This window comes from Spinacia oleracea, chromosome 1 (genome assembly GCF_020520425.1).
Source record: "Spinacia oleracea cultivar Varoflay chromosome 1, BTI_SOV_V1, whole genome shotgun sequence".
NCBI lineage: Eukaryota > Viridiplantae > Streptophyta > Magnoliopsida > Caryophyllales > Amaranthaceae > Spinacia > Spinacia oleracea.
Genome location: NC_079487.1, coordinates 114,098,618 through 114,121,021, shown reverse-complemented (window position 1 = coordinate 114,121,021; position 22,404 = coordinate 114,098,618). Strand labels below are relative to the sequence as shown.

The 22,404-nt window shown below is 37.6% G+C and overlaps 3 protein-coding genes and 1 long non-coding RNA gene across 5 annotated transcripts; 3 read left to right on the top strand and 1 right to left on the bottom strand.

Moving 5' to 3' along the window:
- The first annotated feature begins 1,409 nt into the window (after positions 1-1,409).
- LOC110786812 (uncharacterized) lies at positions 1,410-3,376 on the top strand. Its single transcript, XM_021991393.2, has 3 exons — positions 1,410-1,638; positions 1,754-1,820; positions 2,520-3,376. The coding sequence occupies exons 1-3, from the start codon at positions 1,567-1,569 to the stop codon at positions 3,182-3,184; spliced, it is 804 nt and encodes a 267-aa protein (XP_021847085.1). The 5' UTR covers positions 1,410-1,566; the 3' UTR covers positions 3,185-3,376.
- Positions 3,377-3,725: 349 nt separating this feature from the next.
- On the bottom strand, positions 3,726-8,597 carry LOC110786800 (uncharacterized). 2 transcript variants are annotated; one of them, XM_056840522.1, is made up of 5 exons: positions 8,005-8,593; positions 6,724-6,991; positions 5,385-5,483; positions 5,078-5,289; positions 3,726-3,911 (listed from the first exon to the last, which is right to left on the bottom strand). In XM_056840522.1, the coding sequence occupies exons 1-5, from the start codon at positions 8,439-8,441 to the stop codon at positions 3,836-3,838; spliced, it is 1,092 nt and encodes a 363-aa protein (XP_056696500.1). In that variant the 5' UTR covers positions 8,442-8,593; the 3' UTR covers positions 3,726-3,835. The 2 variants fall into 2 exon arrangements, with proteins under 2 accessions (XP_056696500.1, XP_056696501.1); XM_056840523.1 differs by lacking the exon at positions 3,726-3,911 and adding an exon at positions 4,071-4,945 and having other exon boundaries at positions 8,005-8,597.
- Positions 8,598-9,940: 1,343 nt separating this feature from the next.
- On the top strand, positions 9,941-12,527 carry LOC130466138 (uncharacterized). Its single transcript, XR_008926159.1, has 3 exons — positions 9,941-10,712; positions 11,105-11,166; positions 11,819-12,527. It is a non-coding gene; the product is annotated as an uncharacterized lncRNA (long non-coding RNA).
- Positions 12,528-18,615: 6,088 nt separating this feature from the next.
- Positions 18,616-22,110, top strand: LOC110786834 (uncharacterized). The gene is made up of 3 exons (XM_021991410.2): positions 18,616-18,773; positions 18,996-19,084; positions 21,700-22,110. Exons 1-3 carry the CDS (start codon positions 18,744-18,746, stop codon positions 21,845-21,847), a joined length of 267 nt encoding a protein of 88 aa, XP_021847102.1. The 5' UTR covers positions 18,616-18,743; the 3' UTR covers positions 21,848-22,110.
- The last annotated feature ends 294 nt before the right edge of the window (positions 22,111-22,404 follow it).

Sequence of the window (22,404 nt, the reverse complement as noted above, 5' to 3'; positions counted from 1 at the left end):
GAATTTTTTTGGGTAATGGGTGATGGTAGGGCTGTCAAATCTCAACCCGAACCGTTGAACCCGCTGGGTTAATCCGATTCGTTAAGAATTCGAACCGTTAATAACCCATTAGTTGAAACCCGAAAACTAACCGAACCGATAACATTCAACCCGAACCCGAACCGTCTAGAAAATATTAAACCGATTAAGACCCGATACCCGATAACAAACCGTCATGCGTCAACCCGAAACCGTTTCTACCCGAACCGAATGGACCCGAAAACCGTTAATGACCCAATTTATTTCAACCCGAACCGTTTCAACCCGGGGAAAACCTGTTCACAACCCTAACCGTTTCAACTCGAACCGTTCACAACCCGAACCGTTTCAACCCGGACCGTTTACAACCCGAACCGCTTACAACCCGTAACCCGTTTACACCCCGTTTAATTCAAACCGTTCATAACCCGCCTCAGAAATAAGTTTTTACTTGAAATATTTTCCGTCAAACCAAACAGAGCCGAAATGCCAAGATATCAAATGATAAAATTCGTAAGTAATTGTACTTCTTAAACCTTTATAAACCAAAGATATAATTCAATGTGCGTTGTTCAACCGAGTATTCGAACTGTTGTTTATCAACCGACTAAGTAACTAAACATGTTATCATTTAACATATTGTTCTTTATTAGATGTATTTCCAATATAGCTATATTACTGTATAGTCATAGTCTTGTAGAATTGAATGTGCACTATTTTATTAACTCGTTAGCTTACTATTGGAGATGCTCTTATAACACATGATACAATCATACTTTCTCTTTTCGAGAACCAATCTTAACCATTAATTTCATTCACTAATAAAAATTAATCACAAGAGCGAAGTTAAATCTCGTAAAGCGAAAAGCAATAGTTATGGGGGGAAAAAAATTAGTCAAAAATAAATTTGCATATTTCCTAAATCACCTTCATCTAGTGTTTATAAAGGCAACAAAGAAAATATTTGGTTAAATTGACCATATACTTTACGAATTACGAACCGCACCAAATAAAATGTTAGAACTAAAAATTACAACGATAAACATCAACTAAATTAATTAACATCCTGATAAAAAATACAGATTATGGATTTTTCATTTTTATTTTTGTGTGTACATAATACAGTCATGTACTCATATGATTACACTATTACAGTAACTAAAGTTACGTGCTCCGTACGTATTAAAATAAATAAATTACACCTTAAGTAACAAATGTTAAAAGGCCAAAAAAAAACCAGAAAATTTCGGAAAGTACTTTATTAACACATGTGAATATGTGATGTAACAGATGTCTAATGTCTTTGCAATAATACTTATGTTATTAAGTTTTTTATTAATTTATTAATTATTATTATGGAGAAGTATAAATTAAAGAAAGGCTTCCTAATTTTATGGCCTCATAACAATCGTGCTGCGCTATATCTAAGCCATCCCTCTCTCCTGCCCCTTTTCTTTCTTTCTTTTTTCTCTCTCCAAATCTCTTTCTTTAAAAAATTTATTCTGCAAAATTCTTTGAGTTTCTGGAAAATTTGTAGAAATTTAAATAATGGGTTCTGATGCAATTGTTAATGGTCGTGTTTGTTCGTCTACTTACAAGAATTCTTCCAAGAAGAAAAGGGTACTTTTACAATTTTATATCGATATTTCTCTATTTATTCTTCCGTTTTCTGATGTTTTTTATAAAAAACGTTCTTCGATAAAAGTGATGATTTTTGTGTTATTGATGATAATAGGGAAACAAACATGGGAAATCGAAACAGAACAAGGTTGATGTTAAGAGAGAACAACGGCACGTACGAGGTACGTGTAGGTCTGTAAATTCTTGTATAAGACCGTTTGACAAATTCTTGTATAAGACCGTTTGACACGATGATAACTCGTATTTGTTGAAAAAAAAAAATTCTTGCTTAATACGCTTAGTTTGTTTCTGTTTCTGATATTTTCTTGGGAGTTTTTAATATGTTAAATTGTTGGGGATTTATTTTTCTTGATGGTTTTGTTTAATGCATGAGAATTGAGGTATTGAAGGTGCAGGAATTGATTTCTCAAAACAATAACGAATAAAGTAAAATTGATGTTGTACTCCCTCCGTGACTCCGTCCCTTAATACTCGATCCATTTTGACTTTTTGTACTATTTACATAATTCACTTTCACCCTATTTTATTTCTAGTGTATGAAAACGAATGTTAGTATATAATATATTGTTGGTTCATCTTAATATATATTTTCAAAATAAAAAATAAGTTTTTATAATATGTAGTTAAAGAAATTAGTGGTTAGAGTCGTGCATTGGCAAGCGTGTCCGGTCAAAATAGGTCAAGTATGAAGGGACAGAGGGAGTAATTGTGAACCCTTTCGTTTAATGCAAGTTTAAATCGATGTCAAAAGAAAAAAAAAACAAATATTTTGCTAATGTGGTGTTGTTTTAGGTTAGATTTAAAGAGGTAATCTTGGTTATTTAATGATCTTGTTTGCTTGCTGATATGATTTTGTACAGTCGAAAACGAATGCAATGCGGAGAAAAACAATGATCGTGGAGAAAAAACGAGTAATGTGGAAAAAATAAAGGGCAATGAGGGTGTGGGTGGAAGAAAACACGAGAATGAGACACCGAGAACATATAAGAACGAAACAGAGTCACGTACTACAAATGGGTTGATTGTGAGAAGATTGGATGACAATAAAGACGAGGTTTGTTGGTTAAGTAGTAGTAGTTGTAGTGATGGATCAGATGACAGATGTTTTGATGATTGGGAAGCAGCTGCAGATGCTTTGACACCTCAAAACGATACACACACTTCACAAATTAATAAATCTTATGTTGGTAATACTCGAGCTTGGACCCTTAATGATGTTTATCGTCCTAGAAGCTTGCCTAGCCTTGGCTATACTCAACATCAGTTGATGTTCAAGTCTTCTAATTCAGAACGCTGCTTTTCGAGTGCTTGTCCGATTTGTTGCGAAGATTTTGATGTTACAGACTTGAGTTTCCTGCCATGCCCCTGTGGTTTTCAACTTTGCTTGTTCTGTCACCAAAGGATACTCGAGGTAGATTCGCGTTGTCCTGGATGCAGACACCAGTATGATTCTGTCAAGGCAGCTGCTGGTCCGGCTTTAGCAGATGAGACCACTTATTCTTGCACCAAGAATACCAGGATTTAAGAGCCTTGTTCTTCAGATCATGCTCTGTATATAATATAGGGGTCTGTCATTGTTTTCACAGTTCCGGAACTATGTTATTAGGGATGAGTTAAGCTGAGGAACTATGTTGGACCTGTGAAGCTTTCATTTCTTGATCATGTTTGCATATATTGAACAAATATCTATTGACAGTTAAATTCTTTCTGAGTACTACCTTTCTATTATAAATCATTACGGAGTACTATCTTACGAATTCTTGAGTAAAATAGAACATTAATTTCGAACACGGGGAGTAATTGTTTCATTTAATTTGTCAAAATGAAGTACAAGATTGCAATCTATATGACCACTTCTGTCTTTTTAATCATTCAATCTTACTCCGGCCTGTCTGTCTGTGGGAATGTATTCAGGGGGCATTTTTTTCAAAGCTATTGAAGGCGACAGCTTTGGCAGTTCAGTTAAACAAAGTTTCTGTTAGACAAAAATAAGATAACCTCACAATACCATTGGTTCACATTGAACAGATCTTGTAAACTCATTTATACGGAGTATTAATTGAATATACGGAATAACTAATAGTGGTTATATTGCAGTTTTTCCAGCAAAAATACAATAGAAACATCCTCTGAGATGAGAAAAAGGGATGAATATACATGGCTATTTCTGTACTCTTTACAATAATCCAACAACACAACTTAGATGTAATCTGTTTTCCAAACCTCGCAAGTGATGTCCTAATAGCATACACCTGCCAGGAATAAAGTCCAAGTTGAGACACATACACAACAAAATTTACCAAAACATGTCTGTTACACGTGAATTTTAACCTAACTAAAGTTAATAGTGCAAATGGGAGGAAGCGTAAGGGCTACTAAAGCAAGAATAACAATAGCTTGATGGCATGTAGATGATTCTTGACTAGGCCTGGTTATTGGGTGGGTCGGGTCGGGTCAGGGAGGGTCAATAGAGGGGCGGGTCAATAGCGGGTCAATTGAATGTGTTATTGGATAGGGTCAGGGCCAGGGCCGAGAGGGTCAGGGTCAAGACTAAATTACAAAAGGGTAATTAACGGGCTTTTTTTAAAGCTTTTTTTTGGTAGATGCGTTAAAGTCAAGGATGTAATATTGATGGAAAATGATCATGGCTTCCTGTCATGAAAAATGTCATGAAAAAGCTCCTGCACAACAAAAGAAATGCAAACTCTAAAAACAAAGAGAAACACTAATAACAAAGTAACAATCCATCCATGAACACCAACATTTTGTCACCTCCCACCGATCTAAAATCTCACCTTAATTTCTCACTCCTCATTTTCCCCCAATTCAATTTCATCCTCAAACCCAATTCCGTCATTCCTTCCTCCCTGACTCTTTCCTTTTCATCTAAATCGATTGATAATGGCAGTCTATTAAGAGCTTCAACAGATCGCATCTGTAGCGATGTCGCCGGATTCCATCTATCAATCACGCTTTTTAGCTCCTCATGTATTTCGCTGCGGGAACAATGGCAGATTGGCAGGTGTTGATGGAAGAATGTGCTCAACTGCTCACATCGAGATTTACAACTCGATTTCAACTCAGAATATTGATGGAAGAATGCTCATGTCATTGTTGATTAATTTTCAGTGTTTTAACTTCAGAGAGAGAGTAATTCCAACTTCCAAGAGATGAAGATGTCTGGTAGTGGTATACTGGCATTGACCCTTATTGTTTTTCAAGAAAAAATTTGGGCTTTTATCAGAACCCTACAAAAGCCCTATATGCTATGACCCTATAAGTGACCCTGTCCAATAAAAATTTAAGGGTCAAGACCCTTTTAAATTGAGCCCGACCCTGTTGTTCGTTGGGCTACCCTGTCCAATAACCAGGCCTATTCTTGACTAGTTAGAATTAAATAAAGTAAGAAATAACGCACCAGAAGAGAAGTTTTGCAAGGGAATCCCTGGAAGTGGTGATCATTTCTGAACTTTCACTGCCAACTTGGTGCTCCTTTATGCTTGCTATGGTCGGAATCCCAATGGGTTTGGATATGGGATCATCTTTGAAAAATCTATATATCGTACTTTGAACTAGTTCATGGATTACTTCTTTTACCTCTACGGAATTTGGTTGTGAAAGTTCAGACACCTGTATAGCCAAGTATGAGATTAGTCACTAGCACCGGGACTATATTTAAAATGGCAATAGAAGGAAATACCTAGCTCAAAATTTTAAAAGCTCACCATAGACAACTCCAAGGACCTGAGGTACTCAAGCAGATTATTATCGTTACCTCCATTTGATTCAATTTGCAGAGAATCTTGCTTATGTGTATCTAGTTCCTGAAACGATATAAGTTTTTACAAGGTTATAAACCAATTTCCAGTTTGTCACAATGTCCACATCAAACTTTACAAAGTTTCCTGCAATTAACCTCCTCCAACTAGAGATTGCCTCACCTAAAGAAAGGCATATGAACAAGGACGTCGAGACAACATGGAAGTGGGTTGTAGAAATGAAGGGAAGTTCTCACAGCAATACTGTAAAACCATGTTTTTTGTAGTCTTCTAGCCAGTCTTCAGACACTTGTTAGTATATATTCTTTAGTTCATCTAGTCCTATATTTTTCTGAATTCACCCAAGATTTCCTACTGTAAATCTACATTCTAGACCTATCCAATCCGTGATTCAGAACTTATCGAGCAGCATCATAAAGACCACAGCTTCACATTCAACTGCCATACCTTTTTAATAAGAAAGTTAAACTACATATGAAAAGATACAGCATGATGGTTTATTCATCCTCTTGCCTGACTAAAATAACAGAACTACAAAGGTACGTTCCTCACTTGTTTAGAAATTTAATGCTGGAGATGGCAGAAATACATTCATGGATAGGTTCTGCTTTGAAGCCACATGTCATAAAGGACAATCTTGAGCTTTGAGATTGAGATATGCTTAGGAAATTGATGAGATATAGGTCTTCTTAGCACAAGCAGAACATAGGTAGGCAGAAAAATAGTCTGTTGGGAATAATATTCCCTTAAAACTAACAAAACGTCCCCATCACACAACTTAAAGTTCCTAAAGATAAGCTTAGTTAACAAGTGCCTCGGTTCTTCACAGCAATCACAAGCAAACAGACCAAAAGGCTGAGTTGTTGCAGGTTTGTGGTTAGAACACCAGAAGAACCACAACAACCCTGCTTAATGAAGAAGAAAGATTTTTTTCTTGAAGATTTTGAAGTCTCGACTCTCAACACACTCGCCAAAGAGATATTAGCCTTTGTTTGTCTCCCTGTCATAAGACCGTCTCGGGAGAAAGCCTCCTTAAAAAAGGACCAATTAAGCGCAGCATAAATAACATAGGCGGCAAACAGGCTACAGTGCTACACGCCTACACTTAGGTGAGCTCAGTCTCCACTCTTTTACAAGAGACATGGTTTGAATATCCTTTTCCTCTGCCAGTGAGGCGGTGAGAAATTTAAGTACCCAACGAACCATTCCTATTACATAACAATGCTCGACACTAGAAACTGCAACAATAATGGTGCTAAACAAGACCAAGTGCATAAGTTCTCACCTTCTTTGCAGAACTTAACTCTGTTTTCAATTGTTGGATGTATCTCAAAGCTTCTGGAGACAAACCCTTTAAGTTATGAGAATTAATCGGCTCAAGACTACCAATGCCTAAATCAATACAAGCCTTTGCACCTTCACACTCTTGTTCCTCACAATCCGATCCATACGCCTCACTCCCCACCTCAAATTTATCTGATTCCGAACTATCCATAGACAGCTCAAAATTTCTCATCAATGATATACGATATTCTGCATTCCATAGTGTATACCTATAACGAATAAAAATGGTAGAGTTTAGTCATTTGTCTATCTCTAATATAATTAACTTAAAAAATATTTTTTATATATAAAGTTTCCTTTCCTACCAAAATCCAACAGTTCAAAACCCTAGCAATGCTAGAAATTGCACTCCTCAGCACTACCTAACAAAGGGGCCAAAAACAGGAACTACAAAAATCAATCTACAATCCTGCAATCTGCCTACAGTAAACAGAATTTTCAAATTACTGTACCAGTTTACCAACTTATATTCCTCATCAAAAACCAGGCAATATCCAATTGATCTAAATACAATTACAAACACAACCGAATAAGAGTTATACCTCCACACACTCCATTATCTTTCAGTATAGCAATTACTAAATTCCAAAAATAATAAGCTCCATATTCATCTCAATAGGTAGCATTTTCTATCTAAATTCACCGATTTTCAACATCACACTTATACACAAAATTCACTGCAAAATTCTAGTTGAAAAATGTGTTTAGGGTCAAAACTTATCAATTCAAAGCTCGGACAACGGAGAAATAAGAGGCAACATAATTATCATCCCCACAACTGAAAATACACAACATCCAGAAATCCAACAAATTACACAATAAAATCACAAAATTACTCAAACTAATCTTTAAAAAGTAGCATTATCTATCCAACTACACCAATTCCACAATCAAAAACAGAATTCAACTGATAATTTCAGCTTTTAGTATGCACTCCTAAGTCCAAATCAACAACTGGCAATCCGAATTTCATCGATTAAATAATCAACACCTGCTCATCCGAAATAGTCGATTCAACAATCAAAATCACAATTCATCCAAAATTCATTGCAGACCTCCAATGATCCACCTAATTAAATATTTTACAAATCGGAAATTTTGCAACTACACGATATAAAAAACACAATTCATCCAACATCACCACAGAATTAGCATTTCCTACCGTTATCAAAACATTAAAAGATTTTTTAAAAAAACCATTGAGCAAGAGAAAATACAGTACCCAGTTATGATGGAAGAGGCGAGGAGGTGATGAAAAGGAACCTTCGAAACCCTAACAGAAACAGAGAACTGATCAGACGGCAAAAGTCCGAGCATTGTAGAAATCGTCTGTTTCATAGAATCCTTGGCAGAATCAGAAACACCTTTGGAAATATCGGATGTATCAAGAGGTTCGATGCGTTTCAACATGGTGGCGATAACGGCAAACTCTCTAGAAAATTCCGATTTACGTGTATCGGAAAGTCCACCGCCTCCGACGCCGGAGACGAGGCATCCGATGATGCGATTCCGGCGGTAAGAAATGGAGGCTGGAGAGAGAAAAGAGCGGGGAGATGGAAGAGGAGGAGGAGGTAGAAAATGGAGGTGGTTTTGGTGTTGGTAAGGAAGTTGAAAGGGTTTGAGAGAGAGGAAAAGAGCTATGCTTGTTGTGGAAGCCATTGACGAAGCTTTAGAAGCTTTCTCTCACCACTTTCTTCTCTCTCTATAAGGAAAAAAAGTGAAGCTCTGGAGGGGGTGACGCTATTTCGTGTGGCTATCTGCGCTTTGTTAGGGACGATTATCGGCGGATTTGTTTTTCTTTGGTTCTGTAAATATGCCCCAAATTATAATTATTTAGAAATTAATTAATGGCCTGATATTATACGGAAAGTAATTTGTTGGTTTGCGGATGAGATTCCGGTGAGCAAACAGCCAATAGACTGAACACTTGTATGACTTGTAACTACGGAGTTTGTATATTTATGCTGCCGACTTGACGTTTTCATGGGAAAGGCTACCCTAATCCAATCCGATATACTTACTCCGTTCCGGAAATATCGCATCATTTGTTTTTTACACTATTCACACTACTACTTTGGGCATTTTTTTGATTCATATGTAAGGAATTTTTTGTCATATGGGGTCATGTTAGGTTCGTATCGATATATATTTTCTAAATATTATTTTTTTATAATTTTTACTTGCACACGAATTGACATATTAAGAGTCAAAGTAATGGTTAGAGCAGTAAAAGTCAACCATGGTGGGATATTTCCGGAACGAATGAAGTATAAAAAATAAAAAATCTAAAACCCGATTTAATATCCGTTATCGGTTTGGGTACCCAATTTGAAACTCGTGTATCGGATATGGTTAAGGCTATCATTTTACAAATAAAGGGTATACGATAACGATTCGATAAACCATTGTAATATGGAGTACTTAATACTCTTCTGTCTCTTCTTATTCTTTACGTTTGGTATATGCACGTGATTTTACAAATAATTAATATTGATAAAGGAACCTCACTTTATTATTTAAACAATGTAAATTACGTTTATTTATAATGTTTTAACTTTTATCCAAAATATGACATTGAAAAAGTGTAAGAGATGTAATGTTTTAGTGGGAAAGTATGAAAGGTTTAGTGTACTAATGATTTTAATTAAGTTTTTGCTTACATGGAGAGTTTTAAATGAGAGGAAAAACAAATTCAACCTTTAACATTTAGCTTTTGGTGTAGCTAGGAACGGGATAAATTTTGTGTACTCTATGAGGCTTCAGTTAAGGCCTATTTCCGTTTAACTTGTTTTTACTTATTTAAGTAAATAAATATTAAGGTGCTTTAAGAGAGTGTAATACCCCGAAATTTTTTAACTCGATTTATTAAAATTAATAATATTTTATTAACGTAATTTCGTTTTAATTATTAGAAATAATTTAAAAATTTCGTTATTTTAAACGTTTTTACGATTTATTTTAAACGATAAATTTATAAACGAAAATTTATTTATTTTTCGTTAACGATATATTTCACGAGACTTTGTTTTAATTAAACATTTATATTTTTAATAATTTCCGAAAATAGAAACAAAATTTCTGAATTTTAGTCAACCATGTGAAATTACGAAAATGCCCTTGGAGTACCAAGATTCCATTTCCTTTCTTCTCTTCCTTGCTCCCCACGTACAAAGTAAGGAGGAAATTTCCTTCCTTCCTAGCTTCTTCCCTCATTTCAGTCTCCATTCAAAACAAAAATCAAGTTTGCTTCTTCCACTTCAATCCTTTACAAATTCAACAATTTCAGAATTTCTAATTGCAAAAACAAGAGACCAATTCCACTTCTTTTTCTCTCCTCTGTCGAACCACCACCATCAACCACCACCGTTTACCACCACGACCACCTGCTGCCTCCATCATTCCCAGCCACCCGCACCCGCACCAAACCAATCACCGCCTCACCCTCCTCCCAGAACCAACCGAGAAACACCACCCTTGCTCCTCCCCTGTTTCGCAACCCCCTTCCCCTGCCTCCCTCTTTTCGTTCCCCTGCTGCAGCCACCACAATCACACCACCACCACCACCACCGTCTCTCCGGCGCTTCTCTGTTGTGCCGCCTCCCAGTCCGCCCAGAACCTCCGCCCAAACCTCCGGTCACCATCACCCCTCTCCTCCCCTGATTTCTCCCCTGTTCGCGCCCCTCTCCCCCTTCCCTCGCCTGTTTCTGCCGCCTCAAACCACCATCACCGTCGCCTCTCGGCGCGGTTTCACCGCCCAGGCTGAGCCCCCAGCCTCCCTCCTCTCTTCCTCCTCCCCGTGTTCCTCCTGTTCGTGCCCTGCTTCGTTCGTGCCCTGCTTCCCTTGCTGCTCAATTTCAGAAACTTTGTTTCTGAAATTGAAACCTCATTTACTCCTCCATATTTAAGTTGGGCCAATCAATTGGGCTTTGGGTAAGACAAACATGAATTTCAGATTTTCAATTCTTTAATATTCATGTTTTAATAAATTTTATGATATAAATTATTTACTAATGAATTGTTATTATTTTCAGGAAATAAATAAATTTGATTATCGAGTTTAAGAAAAATAAATTACCGTACTAAATTTATCAAGGACATAATTAAATAAATCTTGTGTAATTGATTTAGAATTTATATATACTTCGATTGAAATTTCCATAAATTATATATATTACTAAAATTGGTGTTTAATTATATTTTCATTAAAACTATGAATTTATATATTTCTAACTTTATTTTTTTAGAAAATTCGTTATTCGAAATTTCTAAGTTAAATTATTACCATATTAATAACTAATTCAATTATTTTGATATTTTGAAAGAAATTGGACTCGGAGTTCAGGAAGAACGATCCATCGAACAGGAAGTATAAACTACGGTTGAGGTAACATCTATTGCTAACACCCACGATCCCCTTATGAAATGTGTTTTATGAGATTATGAAATGTGTTTTATGAGATTATGAAATGTGTTTATAATGATATGTTTTTATTGGATTGTGGGATATGAAATGTATTTATAAAGTGTGTTTTATGCATGATGATATTCAAATGTGCTTATGAATGATTTTATAAGAAGGATGAGTTACGAATAAGATACGAAACATGATAAATAAAAGTGTAACCGGTTCTGGAAGTTAGTGGGGTTACTATTTCTAGGTCGTGCACGTACCGCCATACCGCGGGACACCCAACAAGGGAGAGTGCTCCTTGAGGGTTACCGCAAGCTAAAAAAAGAAACTATTTAGGTACGGGCGTATGTCCAACAAGGGAGAGTGCTCCTTGAGGACTATCGCAAGGTGGGAGACGTCCCGCAAGGCTAACTTGTCAGTTACCAAGTAAAAAGAAGGTTTTATGAAAGATAATGGGAACTATCAAAGTTTCAAGTTATAAATGATGTTTTATTGCATTTATGAAAATGTTTTACTATGTTCTATTCTCCCTGATTGCAAAGTAAATAAAATGAATTGAAATGAGTTTACGCTGTTAGGGTAGTATGTTACTGGGCCTCGGCTCACGATGTTGCTTTTGTTTTAGGTACGAAGAAGATCATGGGATGCCTTAGAGTGAGGATGCAACCATCAAATTCACGATCGATGTTTAGTAAAGATAACTATGTCATTAGTAATAAAGGGATGTATTAATTAAACTCTAAGTTTGATTTCACGATTTGAGTTAGATCTTCAAATTAATGTTTAAACGTGTTAGAAATATTTATTAAGGTTTACCTAGATTTTAATGTAATTTTTAAAGGATTAATCGAAGTGAAGTATAATTACTGTTACTCAACAGTAGTCAGTAAATGTAAAAAGGTTATGTCGCCTTGTATTTCCCACGAGGGAGATACGGCAGTAACGCTCCTACTAAATTAGGGTTTTCGCTGCTAATTAAAGATAATTAACCTAATTAATGGTGTTTAGAAGTCGGGGTGTTACAGAGAGACTTTAGATTGTCTCATATTGACTTTATACTGGTTGGTAAAGTAAATGTATCGTGGATTCGTGAAATAGCTTGGTTGGTTCACTTAGGTAGCCTATAAGTGCTAGTGCTTGTTTGTTTAATTTCCCATCTAATTTCTTAAGAAATAGCTTAATGTGTTTTGTCGAACTTGAGCATTTCTATTTAATGGAGACTGATACACAATTAACATATTTAATCAATATATGTATTAGCAAAAACCAAGAAATGCCTTGATCTAGTGGAAAATATTTCTCCTTCTAACAAAAAATTCAGAGGTTCAATCCACATTAGGGACACTTCAAAGGAGGGTTCCCAAAAATGAATATACATATACTTAAGATTTATCCAGTAGTTTCAAGTTTAATATTAGAGGAGTTAAGCTAATAAATGGGGTCTAACCTTTTGAACTTTTCACCGTTTAGGACCTATACCTTTTTTTTTCACCGTTTGGGACCTCATTCCCCTTTTCCGGCCAAATTTAACTAGAGTACATTAAAAGGTTAGGTCCTTGGGTTAAAAGGTTAAAGTAAATCAAAAGTTTGAGAACTAACCTTTTCGTTTTTTCACCTTTTAGGACCTGAAGTTTTTTTTTTCACCTTTTGAGACCTCATTCAAGTTTTCATGTAATTCCAATTCAATTATTAAAGTTTCTAATCATTAACATATAATAAGTTCAAATTGAAATGATATGTAACTTAATTCATAAATTTAGCTCATATATAAATTGATTTGGGTATCAAATAATCTAATGAATAAAGAAGCAAATAATTATTTACAAGCTGATCATATTTTATATATTCGGTTATGGTGTCCAATGACAATAGAAGAATTAAGCAATTTATATAGTAGAGTACGATGTTCATACAATTATACTCAAAAGGTTTACGGGGATGGTGGAACTAAAAATACACTACGGAATTTTCCTCCCCGGGACCCAAGTTGTTAGGAAGATCCGCCATTGATGGTATATCCTCACAATTATTTGTGGTCTGTTTGAAGAATATTAATAATGTCTACACAAAAACGTAAAAATAATAAAAATAGGTTAATTTTAAACGAATCTGTTTTTTATCACAAGTTAATATATCATACTATTTCTTGATTGTTTTATGACAGTAAAGACAATTGGATTATTGATGCTCATATTTGATGAGGTACTTAAATGATTTATGCTTAACTCGATCATAATCAGCAATTTCCGAATTAAAATTGCTGACCTCAAATTTTCTATAAACATATTCAAATCAGTTGTTATTGGATTACGTAAATTAAGTTTCAACTATTAAAGGTCTTATGAATGAGTAAATAATCTATGATGTTTGGAGAAGAGTACTATGTAGTTTTAATTGTATAATGGGGTTTGGGAAAGATGAATTATTATTATTATTATTATTATTATTATTATTATTATTATGGGAAACCACCAAAACGATACAAGCTTAACAAGCTACAAAGATCAAGTAAACTACAAGAAGTTGGTGGGGAGCCGAGATACAATCTGGGCCCCCACTCCTCTAGCTATGGCGAACCCGATCCTGCTGAAAATGTGGGCAGCTGCCCGTGCCCCTATGTCTTGAGCCCTGGAGTACGTCTGGACCCGCTTCAGCAACGAAACAGCCCCTTTCTCTAACTCCCCAAAAGAAGAGAAGGAAAAAGGAAAGAAACCGTAACACAAAGCCCTACAACGTGCCGCATACTTAGCCTGCTTCCGCTGCGCAGCAACCGCCACAACCCGACCCGGAACGAAGTCTGACAACCCAGATTGCGTCATAGGTGAAGACCCAGTCAAGTCAACACACACATCTACACCGCCATCCCAAGAATAAAGCAATATATCTGCAGGACGAAGAGCTCCATCACTCTCACTAGTCAGCCCAACATCAACCTCCTTTCGAGCAGAAATCCCCGACCGATAGCAAATATCCAAAAGGGTATCACGAACAACATTATGTCGATGTTTGATACCCACGATCCCAGCACAAGACACGGCATGATCCCCATAAATATCCCCATCGAAAATCCGAGAGCAAGCAGAACACGGCGTCGAATCAGAGAACAACGGAATACCCAACCGATAGCAAAGAACCGAACGATAAGTCTTACCGTTCATCGTCTGGCCTAAACCCGAGATGGGGACTGCACGCAACCAAGCTGAGGAGTGATCCCCCTGCTGGGATTTCCAAAGGGCAACATGACGCGAAGATAAGGAGTAGGCGGATACCGCATCAGCAGTAACCTTCGTGAAATATATGTCTGCCAATTTCTTCATGAGAGTGGGGGCAGCGATTTCACTAGGGCTACTCATAAGGTCGCTCTCCACGGTCCTATTGAAAAGACCAAGAGCATCATCAAAGGCCGACCCCGGACCATCAACACCTGAAAGCCGAAGAAGCGAATCCTGCAAACCAGAAGACTGCAAACGGGATGCAAGAAAAGCATAATGCCGAACATCACCAGCTGAATAAACACCCAATCCTCCATACGAATAAGGCAAGGTAGCAAGACGCCATTGCCAGTCACCGAACCCAGGTCCCGAAGCAGTCACGATACGCTCTAAAGAAGCCCGAAGAGCCACATCAAAAGATACTTGGGCCGCTTCAAAAAGATGAGGTGGACAAGTGCGCATAGCAAAATAGAGTTTAGAAACTCCAGTGCACGCACGAAGAAGCAACAACTAACACTGGGGATCATTAAGCTTAGCTACAGCATCCATCAACACAACAGTCTTCGACACCCGTCGCGAAACCAACTCCTTACAAAAAGAGGAATCCGTACTGACTGGACCACCAAGCAACTTAACACCAAGCGCGGGACGAGCAATACCAGTAGGAAAGACACCCTCTAGACGACTGCGTGGGTCCTCCGAAGGCCAGAAAACCTCTGTCTTCTCAACATTAATATGGAGACCTAAATGAGGACCCTCCTCCAAAATCAACTCCAAGACCTTTCCAACCACCAAACTGTCACCAACGATAGTGCCATCATCCAAGTACCACGCCTGCAGAGATAGATCAAAAGAGTCCCTGATTCGACACACCAATGGATGTAGAACCAAAGAAAATAGCAAAGGGCCGAGAGGATCCCCTTGCTGCACACCTTGACAAGACCACAAGGTATGCTCCCCATAATACAACCGTGCTGGAGAAGAGTAGCAGAATTCAACCCAACGCGAAAGAGCAGGACAATGTAGCCGAACCTCACGCAACAAAGCTGAACGATCAACCAAATTGAATGCATTCTGAAAATCCACCAATAACATAGAGAGGCCAACATCGGCCCCACGAGCCTCAACCAAACGATTGACAGCATGGAGAATAGCCTCACCACCTGCTGGAACCCCAACTCCAAACTGAAGCCCCCCAAAGTAGTTCCCTAAACGCGGACCAATCATAGCAGCCCCAACCTTAGAAACAAGACGCCTCCAAATAGTGCCCACAGCAATAGGCCGAATACCACCACCCGGCTTAACAAGTGGCGTAAGAGGAGCACTAGCAATATATCCACCAAGCTCAGCAGGACACTTTCCAGCAGGAAAGAGATTAACTACCTGAGTGATAGAGTCCACCAACTCATCAGAAACAGCTACAGCAGCACCACCCAAGTAATCCAAAAGGTGTTGAGCACGCAAGCCATCTCTACCGCACGAAGTACCACGCGGAAAGCCCCTAATCTGCTCCAACACAACAGCGGAGGAAGCAGTAAGGTGATGATCAACTGGGATATCCGGAAAGGTAGGTTCCGGAACTGAAGGGTGCTTTGCTTGCAAATCAGCAAGAGTAGCATCATTGTAAGGGGCAAGACCTGAGGACGAAAGAACTCTAACGGCAGCCGTGTAGTGACCGTCAGAAATTTTTCTCTTGCATTGCTTAATATTACGCTCCGCCAAATCATGGTCGTCGTCAACATCCAATAGAGGGGGAGACACGCTAGCCAATGTGTCCATAACAAGCTGCTCAGAACCACCAGGCACACCCCAAGAACGAATAGCAGCGGTGATACTCTCTTCCTGACGACGACGCCTAACACCGGATGAACACTCACGATTACTCCGCGGAGAAAAAGTCGTGAGGACACAAAGAGGTAACACGAGCAACTGAACCCAACAAGCGATGTCATCTGATCTGCAAATCACCTTATCAAGCGCCCCTTTCAGAACCCGCGAAAAACCCAAACGACATTTGGGAGGGATGGATTTCACAGAACGCAACCGCTTAGACAACAAAGAGTCTAGAAGAGCAACATCAAAAGAAAAATGATGTTCCCGAGGCGCATCAGAAGAAGGCAGCTCGGAAGTAGGAGCTAGGGGTTTTTGAATACCATAGAGAATAAAACGGGGAATACCATCCCCAGAATCAGGAGGGTCCACAAAAACAGTACTAGAACCACTGCCATGTCGACACCTAGTACGATGAGTATGAGTCTTGTAACAATCTCCACATAGCCAAATTCCCATACGACGAAAGGTCACCTCAGCCGAAGTAAAAACCTGCAAATTGGTAGTAAGGGAATGACGGGTAGCATCCCGCACACCAAAGCAACAGTGACGATCCCGTAAGTGAGTGAGCAGAGAACTCCTCACCAAACCACGCCCACCTCCATCCTGGCACCCGCTAAGTCCCACAAAAGGGCAATGAAACTTCTCCACGGAAGCCGCCATATCAAAGCACTTCAACCGCACTGAATCTGAAACCTCAACCAAGAAACACAACCTCACAACGCAACAACCACGCAATGCCACTAAACACAACGCAATACACAAGCACCGACCGCTACGACAATCAAGAATAACAAGAACGCAACCCACACTACTTCACCACCACAATAACCCTAACGCCAAAGCACCGGAAAACACCGCAACACCACAATAACCACCGAAACACAACACACCACACACCACAAAAAACGTCCGCAGCACACCGAAACAGAGAACCGCTACCACACCGATCGAAACAGAGATGACAATACTGCCCGAAGTAATAAACCCGTGCAAATGCTTTAACCATGCACGTTGCACATTGAAAAACCTCCGATTACACCCACTGCGAAAACCTATGCGGAAATACCAAATTGAAACTGCCACCCACAGCGAACGCAACACACCCACAGCGAATGCAACACACCTACAACGTCGAATGCAACACACCCACGTAACCACGCTGCACAACCACACTGCACTACCACGCTGCACAACCACACTGCACAATAACCACGCTGCCAAACAAAACTGTCGAACAAAACTGCCGAACAAAACTGCCGAACAACCCACAATCGTTGATTCGAACAACCACGCTGCACAAACGGAACCACCCACAAATGTTGATTCGAACAACCACCTGAATGCCACCAACAACCACGCTGCACGACCACCAGCCGGGAAATCTCCACCGCCGTCTGAAACCTTCCCTCGAAACTGAACAACTGCCCTTGAATTACACCTGAAACCTTCCCCGAAACTGACCAAATTCGCTCCTAATGCCACCGCAAAACAACCCAAATTGGTATCCAAATTCCGGCACACGAACTGACCAAAACGGCACCTGAAAACCGTAGCCTGAACCGCCTAAATGTTGCCTGAAAACGGCACACGAACTGACCAAAACGACACCACAAAATGCCTGAGAAACGCACCAAAACTACACCAAAAACTGCACCAAACTGAAGCCTGCAACCGCGTCGTCGGCCTACGAGGAACAGCCGTCGAACCAACTACCGGAAACGTCGCCGGATTATGAACGCACAACGTGCCCTAATCGCCCATTATTACGCTTTATTATTAGTATTATTATTATTATTATTATTATTATTGTTGTTGTTGTTGTTAAATATATTAATAAAAATTATTACATAATAATTAATAAAAATAAAAATATTAATAACTATTATTATAATTATTAATTTGAGCGATAATTTTTTTTTTTTTTTTTGCATTTCCTGATTTTTTTTATAGTAAATAAGTTGGTATACAAAATATGGATATGAGGTCCCAAAAGGTGAAAAAAAAATATTCGGGTCCTAAACGGTGAAAAAATCAAAAAGTTGGACCCTAATCTTTGTCTTAATTTATTGTTTGAGTGATAGTATGGTTAACGGTGAGTTAAACTATGGTTAACTGGCCGGAAAATGAACATGAGTCCCCAAAAGGTGAAAAAAAAAATTGAAGGTGAAAAAAATAAAAGGTTGGACTCCAACCTTTAACTTAACTCAATATTAGAGCATTCAGTTTTACATAATTTTTAATATAGTAAAAATTGATAATCAAACTAATGCAACTTTTCGACAAACGGAGGAAGCCGAATATTCGGAGAAAACGCCTCGTTCAATCCTCCAATAATTCAACTCTTAGAAATTATTGCTTTTTTTTAAAAAAAAAAAGTTAGGTTTTAAAATACCTTCTTCCCCATTTAGACGCCCCAAAAATAACGTCCTGCCTGCTTGTTATATTGACCTCTCCGTCCTTCTGTTTTCTCTCTCCTCCATCTCTGTTTATCTCTCTAACTCAATCATGGGCGGCTTCCGATGGGTCAGACCCGAGGTACTCTCTCCTCCGTCTCTCTTCATCTCTCTTAATTTATCTAATTTTCAAGTTTTTTCTACGATTAACTCAATATTGTTAGATCTGTGTAAATTTTCCGTAGTTAACACGCTAATTTTAACGATTTTAGTTGAAATTGATTTAGATCTAATGGATTAATATATATACATATAGAAAAAGTATTTTTTTGATTTTATTTTTTTAATTAAATGATGTTTGCAGGTTTACCCTCTGTTTGCTTCGGTTGGTGTAGCCGTCGGAATTTGTGGGTTTCAGCTCGTCCGGAATATCTGCGGTAACCCTGAAGTCAGGTATATTTCTCTATCAATTCCTATTATTTTATTTCTTTATTTTCATTTCAGAAACGAATTATGAAAATGATAAAGCGTGGATCCATAATTTTATTAGTTCTGAATTATTTAATTTCATTAGATTGTTTTGGTATATTATTACGGAGTATCGATCTTCAATAGCTGCAATTTCATTACGGAGCACATAGTTTTTATTTAAATTTGATTGAAATTAAGTAAAAGAAAATTTGAGGTCATTGTATATTTGTATAAGTTGGAAGGTAAAATAATAAATTATGGTGTTTCTTTTTTATATTCTTGTGGATCAATTATGGAGCATATGAGGGGTTCATTTAAAAGCTGGGATGAATTTCCCTCAAAATAAGGAAGGAAAATACCTGGGCTGAATGATTTGTAATGCCATTATCGAGTACGGAGTATCTATCTGGCGTAGCCGCGTAGGTGAATGTTTTAACATAGGTTGCCCTGCTCCAGAACAGAAAATCCTATTTTCCGGTTGAAATTTCCGTTAAATGATTGTTCGTGTGCTATTAGTAACTCTTTGATTATAGACTGTTGGATGGTTCCAATCAAGTTGTTGTTTGAGATTTGGAATTACTTAAAACTTGCAGAAGTTGTATGTGTAGTTGCTTTTCTAGGGATGGCATTGGAGTTGTGAATATGCCTTAATTTTTTTGTTAGGCTTGTAAATTGGATGGTTAGGTTTGTGGAAATATGGACGATTAGTATCACCTAATTGTCCTATCGCCAATCCTTCTCTTGTGCCCATAAATATTAGCTAGCTAGTGTTCTTCACTGCTGCTAATCACAGTTTGATTGGAAAGTGGCCTAATGAATGTGTGCATGTCGACTGTTACTTGGCTACCTTGAAAGTATTAAGGATGTTGCCATGTTGGTCACTCATATTTCAATTTGGAATCTGAAAGTCCTCGTAGTTTTTTCTTTTCCCCAGATGAGAAAGTACTTGAAGTTGATAGGAACCTTAGTTGCTTATGTTTTTCCAATTGTACACCAATAATAATGATCGTAATACTTAAACCTGTAGCTGAGAGCCTGAGAGTATTGTGTCTATTGACCTCTGTCCCGTGTTGCCTCAATCAGCAGCTGTTGGAAAGTACTCTCTGGACATAGGACTTCATTGTTTTTGTTTAAGATACTATTCATTATGATGATGAGGAAATTATAGACATTAATTATCCGGATTCCGGAAACTAAAAGGGTGAAAACTTAACTGGTGTGTTACTACTTAGCGCTGAAAGCTTTAAGCAGTTCAAACACATTGTTTAAGACTCCTGCATTCTGTATTTATCTTGTTTATTAGTTCCATACACCAAAATACACCTTTACATTTAGGCTCCGTTTGGTATGGTGTAAAATATTTTCATGGAAAACGATTTTTCCCTTTTCAATCATTTTACTTTGTTTGGTTTGGCAAGGATGAAAAATAATTTTCTATAACTCACTCAAAGGTGAAACAACCTTTTCCATTTGAAAGGGAGGGAAACCACTTTTCCACCTTTCCACCTTTCGTCCCTACCTCCCTCTCACTTCTTCCCCTCAATCTTCACCATCTTCTCCCATTTTCTTTTAAGGAACCAAATGAAGGAAAACTAGTTTGAAATTGTATTTTTCCTTGGAAAATCATTTTGCACTGAAAACGTTTTAACCAAACCAAACGGAGCTTTAGTACAGCTCTCTGATTAAAATCCAGGAATCAAAACTGAGTCTAATAAGGGACAGTATTCTTCTTGCTTCCTGCATTTTATCTATTTTGTTCCAGCTTGCATACACCAACAGTCTAACATATCTAATAATCCATAGTGATGCTATGGAGTATCACAGAGTATACTTTTACTCACGATTCAATAGATGTTCGGTTATGTTGACGAATGATGCATTTGATTATGAGTTAGAACCTCTCTTTTGGCCAAAATGTAGCATAAGAAAGTATGATGAAGCAATAAGAACCACAAATAGGTTGCATCCATCTTTTGATAGAACTGGTGTGGCATGTGAAAGAGAGGAATCACAAATGAGTTCATGACTTTTTAAGTTATGTTTTTCAATAGTATTGTGAGAATTAAAATCGTACCTTTCTTAGAATATTTTGATATTCAATCAATCAATTGAAATGGAGTATCAAAAGTTGAAGCACAATACGGATATTACTAGTAATAGCTCAAGATTTGCATAAGCGTAAGTTTAAACTGCGACTTAAAAGTGAGCTTCGTTGCTGTATAGTGTGTGTGTGGTTAGAAATCTTAGAGGGAAGAGGAGGAAAGATTTTTTTTTCTTTCTAATTTTTTGAATATTGAAAAGATTTGAGTTTCTAAAGGTGTAAGAACAATGGATTATTAGCTCTATTCTCCAATTCCCTTACTTTCCATAATCAAACAAGGAAATATTGGCCCCTCTTTCAACACATTGTTAGCTCTATTCTACAAACTTACAAAGTGAAGACTTGTTCATTGTGCATTTTAATTTCTACCGTGCTTGACATTCTTAGTTTCTTAGTACCACGAAAGAAATATTGGGTTAATTTTGTCAAATTCACGGTATTTGTTTACAGACCCTTGCACATTTTTGTTGCTTAGCTTTTCCTTTGAAATGTCCAGGGTGATTAAGGAAAAGCGAGCTGCTGGAATCCTTGATAATTTTGCAGAGGGAGAGAAATATGCACAGCATTCTCTCAGGAAGTTTGTGCGCAACAAGAGCCCTGAAATTATGCCAGGTCTTAACAGCTTCTTCAGTGACCCACAGTGAACGTGTTGATTCTGTTCCTGATTTATAATGGTGGATCTTTACTGAAAGTTTCTTCCCTATTTGACAAACGAACTTGATCATGTGATATAATGTTTGAACGAAGATAGCAATGGGTTACTTGGTCTACCCTCTAATTTTTTTGAACTCTTTGAGATATTTGATTATCGAAACTGGTTCAACCCATTCAAGGGAGACCATGTAAATTTAAAAAACATAGTCTCATTGCTTTTTGAATAATCGTATCAAGTTTCAATATTTGCTTCCATTGATTTTAGTTAGTAGATAAAAGAAATGGAGTTGTATGGTGTACTGGTGTTGCTGTATTTGAGCTCGTATCGCTCCTTGTCATTTTGTTTTCACAAATTCTTATTTACAATAGGTGTACAACCGGAGTAAAAGTTAACTCAAAATGCTTAAAAGTTAAGCATATATATGTAAAAGTTATCTATTTTTCCATGATAATTTTTTTTATTTTAGTAAAACTTATTTCTTCAAACTAACTAATAATGTATAAAATTAATCATTTAACCCTTTAAAATATTTATCTATTAATTTTT

Excerpts from the sequence above, each read along its gene's own strand:
- LOC110786812 (XM_021991393.2), top strand. The coding sequence starts at position 1,567 with ATGGGTTCTGATGCAATTGTTAATGGTCGTGTTTGTTCGTCTACTTAC. Across the intron at positions 1,639-1,753 it reads ATTCTTCCAAGAAGAAAAGG|GGAAACAAACATGGGAAATC; the intron begins GTACTTTTACAA and ends TGATGATAATAG. Across the intron at positions 1,821-2,519 it reads AGAACAACGGCACGTACGAG|TCGAAAACGAATGCAATGCG; the intron begins GTACGTGTAGGT and ends GATTTTGTACAG.
- LOC110786800 (XM_056840522.1), bottom strand. The coding sequence starts at position 8,441 with ATGGCTTCCACAACAAGCATAGCTCTTTTCCTCTCTCTCAAACCCTTT. Across the intron at positions 5,484-6,723 it reads AGTTAAGTTCTGCAAAGAAG|GAACTAGATACACATAAGCA; the intron begins GTGAGAACTTAT and ends ATATCGTTTCAG. Across the intron at positions 5,290-5,384 it reads GGTCCTTGGAGTTGTCTATG|GTGTCTGAACTTTCACAACC; the intron begins GTGAGCTTTTAA and ends TTGGCTATACAG.
- LOC110786834 (XM_021991410.2), top strand. The coding sequence starts at position 18,744 with ATGGGCGGCTTCCGATGGGTCAGACCCGAG. Across the intron at positions 18,774-18,995 it reads TCCGATGGGTCAGACCCGAG|GTTTACCCTCTGTTTGCTTC; the intron begins GTACTCTCTCCT and ends TGATGTTTGCAG. Across the intron at positions 19,085-21,699 it reads TGCGGTAACCCTGAAGTCAG|GGTGATTAAGGAAAAGCGAG; the intron begins GTATATTTCTCT and ends TGAAATGTCCAG.